The 6,192-nt window shown below is 36.3% G+C and overlaps 1 protein-coding gene across 5 annotated transcripts; it reads left to right on the forward strand.

The window, feature by feature from the left end:
* Positions 1-10: 10 nt before the first annotated feature.
* Positions 11-5,933, forward strand: LOC110834460 (dynein axonemal assembly factor 4). 5 transcript variants are annotated; one of them, XM_022073636.2, is made up of 8 exons: positions 103-663; positions 958-1,073; positions 1,155-1,386; positions 2,006-2,164; positions 2,814-3,043; positions 3,490-3,590; positions 3,879-4,032; positions 5,154-5,933. In XM_022073636.2, exons 2-8 carry the CDS (start codon positions 996-998, stop codon positions 5,364-5,366), a joined length of 1,167 nt encoding a protein of 388 aa, XP_021929328.2. In that variant the 5' UTR covers positions 103-663; positions 958-995; the 3' UTR covers positions 5,367-5,933. The 5 variants fall into 5 exon arrangements, with proteins under 5 accessions (XP_087206334.1, XP_021929328.2, XP_021929327.2 ...); XM_022073635.2 differs by lacking the exon at positions 103-663 and adding an exon at positions 677-833; XM_087350208.1 differs by lacking the exons at positions 103-663; positions 958-1,073 and adding an exon at positions 11-81.
* Positions 5,934-6,192: the final 259 nt, after the last annotated feature.

Raw genomic sequence — 6,192 nt, forward strand, 5'->3', positions numbered from 1 at the left:
ATCTGTGTTTAAAACGAACCTAGCTTCCATTAGTGCCATTGACAATTTTTCTATTCTGTGAATGATTTTAACTAGAGAAAGGTATTGTGATAAAGCTAAAAAAGTATTATTTATTAGTGGTGGTGAATGGGGTATAGACGGCTCAGGGCTCCGCGTTCATTACATCTTTGCACGTATTTATAGGAATTGCTTTTTCTCTCTGTATGGTTGCGGTAATTTGCCTTTTGTATGTATATTTAGGCCTACAATTATTAAACACTTTCCATAATTTTTTTCCGCCCAGGGTCTCGCGATTGACGCCGCCGCCAATGATGTGCCATATTCAAGTTTGTTTTTCTCTATAAAGGAACTTGTAAAGTAATACATTTGGTTATTCTTCTGCTTGAAATTTTATTTTCCTTCCCAATATTTTGTAACAAAATGGCGGAGTGAAGATGATTGTCATCTGGGATATTGCGTCGTGTGGCCTGGTTAAAGTTTACCGACGGTTGAAAGGTACTTTCTACCTCCGTTATCAGAGCGAACGTTGGTAAACTTCGGCGCGACATCCCAGAGGATAGTCGTCTTCATACTCTTGACCGTGAGAACCTGACACTTCACAAATTGGCGTCCTGTGCTATGAGTCAATAACATGTTTTTGTTTATATCATCAAAACCTTTTAAGTTATTAACTTAGTGTAACACATTTTTACATTAATGACAGTGATTTTTATGTAGTAATTCAATATGTTTGAATAATTACGTTCAGAAATCAATAGCAGGAAGCACATAAAGTTACGTGATTAACGTAGTGTCAACAACATGGCGGAAATTTTAATTGTTTGAAACTTGTGGTATGGTATAATAACACTCTAAGTAGTGTTGTCAGAGATTTTAATTGTACTGTACAACCAGAAATTATAATAGTCGTATTATAAGTACTAATCACATATTACATTGCTTCATTTGAAATGCCAGTTCTAGTGAAAGATTATATTTGGAGACAAACTGAAAATATGGTGGTGATTCGGGTACCTTTGAACGGAGTGCATTGCAGCAAAGTCGATATATTTTCTTCTGATAACTATATAAAGGTATCTTTCATTGAGTTACTGTTGCATAAAACAGTGATCGTCTATTCAGCATTGTTCATAATTGACTTATCTTTTTGACAGGCACATTTTCATCCTTTTCTGTTTGAAGTATTTTTGTTTTCCTCGGTAAAAGAACCTCGGAGTAAGTGTACTGTGGGAGATGGTAAAATTGTTTTTGAATTACAAAAGACGGAATGTGATTACTGGGAAAACTTGGAAGCTAATTTGAGTAAAGAGGAACAGCGGGAAATGCGTAAGAAGATTTTAGAAAGATCTCAAGAGAATGCAAGAGCTGAGCAGGAAAGAAAGTGTGGTATGTGAAGAATTTAATAACATGGTGTAAAATTAAATATTACTTTGTTGGTTCAATATATTCATAGCTACACTCCATACCTGAAGGTCACCTCCATCCTTAACCTGAGGACAAACCATTGCTGTGGGATCACATTCTGTAGTTAAATTATTAGGCTACTGATGTAGACACACTTCATATATTTTCTCTTAGTTTGCAGTGCAACTTACACATATATTCCCCCCCCCCCCTCAATATACTGTTAACTTCCTGTACTGTCTTTATAAGTTAGGTGATGTTGGTCATTGTGATATGTTCTTTATGTACATGAATATATAAAATCCAGTTGGACGTGAGATGAAACAGTTTTCCTTTGATGTTATGATGCTAATGCAACTTTGTATTATGACATCATAGAAGAAAATTTATTTACATTCTATAGATCCTTCACAGGCCCAAACCAAGGATGTAGAACATATCATGTACTGATGTATGTCCTGTGAGCTTCTATTCTTTCCAACATTTATCTGTCTTGCCAATTGTTAGTCAACTGTAAGCTCACATGCCTAAAAGAAAGTCTTCTTTGTTTCATGGAGGTGTTATAGATGATTTGTTGTGACAGTGTTGTATTTACTTGCAGTGAAAAGAGCAGAGTTGGATCGGTTAGCTGTGAGACATCAGATTGTTATTGATGCTAATCAGCGTAAGCGTATTGATGAAATAAAAGGAAAAGTAAAAGAAATTGCCATGAGAGAGCTTGAAGAATGGAAGTCTTCAAATCAAACAAAAGAAACCAAGGGCAAGTATAGTTGAGGATGTATGTCATTTTTAATAGCCTTTGGAGAGCAAATGATAATTTTTTAAACATGTTTCATAAAATGCTATTTTTACCCTTCACTTATTTTTCTGAAGGGAATTCTTGTCCAGGGCATTGTAGTTGACTCCGCCACCACTGGGTTTTTCAGTTTATAATGTGTTTTTTTGTTTTGTTTTGTTTTTTACTCAAAATCTTTCAAATCTTGCCCATGTCAGCATATTTCCTGATTTTAATTAATTGTTTTCTTCATTATCTTCAAGAACATATTTGACTATGTATGCTGTTTCCAGAGCAAGTTTATTCCACTGAAAAACAAAGAATTCTGTTAGCATATTAACCTGTTTGTGTGTGTGTGAGTTCTAGAAGATAAAAGTATGCATTTGAGACACAAGGGAATCCTTTGTATTCACATAGTACCTCCAGTGGACATCGAGAACCAAGTTTTTAGGTTCTGAAGCCAGGAGATTCTTGGCCTGCCAGGTCCCCTTTTTCCGAATACTTTTCCCTGGATTATCAGCTGAAGCAGCCCATATCTATCACTATTTCTCATGATATGACCGAAATATTCCAACTTTCTCTTTTTTATGGTGTTAAATATATATATACATAATTATTTTTTATCCCCCCCAAGTTCACAGCTTGGCAGTTTCAGGTTCTGTAAAACAAGATGTGCCCACTGAGAGGAAGTCAGCAATCTACAAGAAGAACTTTCCTACAAATAAATCCTCACCCGCAGTGGAACCAGATGAAAATGTGAAGCCTGTCCCACTCCCAAGACAAAATGGCACAGTTAAAGTTCACTTCACTGCTAGAGCATTTCCCACACCACAACGGGAGTCCCAGGCTCCTGAAGAAGAGGAGGTAATAAGTTGTTACAAACTATATCAAATTTTAAGCAGTGTGTCTCCTAGTTTTGTTCCTTAATGACCTATTTACTGTGCCATACATGTATTTATATGTGTCATACAGAAAATGTTTACCTTTATGGTAGTGAATGTTTAAATTATTAATTGGACATGAAAATATTGTGACCTATGTTACTAGTAGTTACCAATATAACAATGTATGGAATTTATAGAAAACGTGATAAAATATCGCACACGACAGTGACATGTTAAATTTATAAAAATGAAATGCAAATTTTGGGACCTACAGTGGCAGTATTTTGGTAATGTAATTAACCTTACTGTGATGTTCCACTGTGTGATTAAGTTTTACCCAGTTACTGAGTCAGTGCCTTATATTTTATCATTGTGCATTGTATTAAGTCAAATAATAAAATTAAATTAAATATCTCTCCCTCTTAGTGGCTAAAGAAGCAGGCAGAAGCTAGACGAAGAGTCGGATTTGTGGTGGAGGATTTGAGTCCAGATGAACTGGATCCAGTGTGGCTGAAAGAAAAGGGAGAGTAAGTTTTAACTGCTGAAATGTATGATGTTTAATGCCATCATAAGGAAATAATCACATAGTATACTTAGACATATCATAAGCGAATATTTTGTCTTTAGTCTCACTGCTTTTTAATGCATTTGATCCACAGATTTCCCTAATCCATCTGACTAAAATTCCTTTGATTGTGCCTTAAACTGTTCTTGCACAGCTTTTACTTAATTTTGATCTCAATGTAAGCAGGAGAAGTGTGTTGCAGTCTTTATTCTTTTTCTTTGATACTACAGGTTATTTAATGCTGTTTCAGTATTTTTTTCAAACTTGGCAACTACCTTGGTGCCGTCAGTGCATACAGTCATGCCATCAGTATTGGTAGTAAGATGCCGGCGTTATATATGAACAGAGCTGCTGCTCATATGGCACTTGGAAATCTCCACAAGACTGTTGATGACTGTTCAACTGTAAGTATACACATGTTATGCCTTGAGTATCTTCTACTGCTCATGACACCACTTCATATCCCTGTAAAATCCAGTGGTAATTATATGTACCACCTGGCCTTTTGCCCACAGAGTGTATGAATGGGTTTTGTACGATTCTCAGAACAAAGGGTGAGTATTTCCTTAAATTAACCAATTGATATTTGTAATGGGTCTGCATTTTATTTTATTTGTGATAGGAACTGCATTTTTAAATAATATTTAGATTAGCCTCTTTCTCTTCAGCTTCAAAGGATTAATATATATGCTATATGGTGTTCTTACCCCACTATTACTGGGAGCATCCTGCTTCAGTGGTGGGCTTGCATCAGCAAGCTTTTCTTTCCCCTTTTCCACTTGAAAGTAGAAACAGGCAAGATGTAGCAATGTGTGCACCCTGGGTCACATGACACACATCCACACGGTAATCAAACTCATCCCATCCAGCGCTGTGGAAAAACACGATTGAGAAGCACTCCTACATTCCTGTGAAAATGGGGGGGGGAGCTCCAACCAGTTGTAGAATGTAATCGTCATAATTGGTATTCAGTTGGGGTAACAACCAGCTTTCCAACATGTCCAAAAATGAGTCGCCAGACACAGTTGCACCATTCTTTTGTGTATACCTTGTATGTGTATTGATATTTTGATACTGGTGCATTATCTGTGTAATATGTTATTCTTTTTTGTGGTGATAACAAAGGGCTCAGATAATTAGCCAAAAATTAATAAGGGGCTCAAGCAAACCCCTTTGAGCCTTGTGTAGCACACCCCTATCCTGCTTCCATTCTTTGAACATTCATGATGCAATGTAAAATGCATAATAGATTTAAGAGAAGTATCAGACTGCTAGCCAGCACATATAATAACACTGCTTGGATGATGACATGCAGTTGTTTTGAGGTAATTTCCATTGTAAAATGTAAGTTCTTCAACAGCAAACTTCATATTATTCATGCAGCCATGAACAGATGGCAGAAGTATTCACACAAGATAAAAACATCATGGTGGAATAAAATTTGTTGTTGAGTCCACCTTGACAATGGACTGGATTGTGTTAATTTGCAGCAAATAAAATGTGAACAATTTATTATTTTTATCAGGCACTTGAGCTGCTAACACCATGTGTGGAAATGAATTCTTTGTCGCGTGCTCGCTGTCATGCCCGCCGTGGAACAGCTCTGTGCCGACTGGGAATGATGCAGCAGGGGATGGGAGAACTGAAGGCTGCTGTGGCTCTCCAACCAAATGATGACAAACATAAAATGGACTTTGAGAAGGCTTATACTTATGTTGAGGCAGATGAACTGGAGTGATAGAATTTAGTAACTGTCATATTCCATTTGTAACAGTAACCATTTTGGATTGAAGGGCATTGTTAAGGGTTTAACAATCTGTTGAGATCCAATGACAATATTGTTCAAAACCATTAGGAAAGTTCCCAAAATGTTATACTACTTTTCTTATTTTACTAGGAAATGACATGCTTGTGGCATCATTTCCATTTGCTCATCTGTGTCTGCACAGACTCTGGTACAAAAGTCAACCCACAATACTACATGAAGAAGAAGTGATCATTGTTCAAATGGGTTTTGATTGCAGTAAACCTGGTAGCAGATTTCTCCTAGTCTAGAAGAAACATCTAATTGAATTAGCAACATGTAAGCACAGCTGGGTGTGACACTTACACACCACATGACCATTGAGACTGTAGAAGGGAATATTGGTTGTATGTACTATTATTTCAACAGAAATAGTTAAATCCTGGTGTGTATAGAAGATTAGAAAAAGGGTGCAGTATGTTGAGTTAAAGTCAGGAGAGAGAGTTTTAATGACAATTTGTGTATTATTAGTTATGTCATAAAAGTGTGCTTTCCTTCGAATGCTTTATTCTGCAGTACTAGGGTATAATTTTCCCATATTTGAGTGCCCTTTTTTTTAAGTGAAATGTCATTGCTTCTAAACGCATAATGGCCAATGCTTGTCTGTTTTGCAATACATAATTCATTTCTGGAATTATTTATATTTTGTGTTTGAATTAAGCCGAAATGTATAGTCCTGTAAATTATCTGTGAAAATAAAAGTTCTTGAATTTGAACTACAAAGCACGGAGAGGGAAATTCAGTTGGCAAATATCTCTGT

The sequence above is a fragment of the Zootermopsis nevadensis genome, unplaced genomic scaffold, assembly GCF_977971745.1.
Source record: "Zootermopsis nevadensis isolate Lab colony 2312 unplaced genomic scaffold, Znev_1.0 Znev_ptg000017l, whole genome shotgun sequence".
Lineage (NCBI taxonomy): Eukaryota > Metazoa > Arthropoda > Insecta > Blattodea > Termopsidae > Zootermopsis > Zootermopsis nevadensis.

What these genes read in the sequence shown, in the direction of transcription:
- LOC110834460 (XM_022073632.2), top strand. Translation starts at nt 951, where the DNA reads ATGCCAGTTCTAGTGAAAGATTATATTTGGAGACAAACTGAAAATATG. An exon ending in AGGCTCCTGAAGAAGAGGAG is followed by an intron (nt 3,044 to 3,489) that starts GTAATAAGTTGT and finishes TCTCCCTCTTAG; the next exon opens with TGGCTAAAGAAGCAGGCAGA. An exon ending in CTGTTGATGACTGTTCAACT is followed by an intron (nt 4,033 to 5,153) that starts GTAAGTATACAC and finishes TATTTTTATCAG; the next exon opens with GCACTTGAGCTGCTAACACC.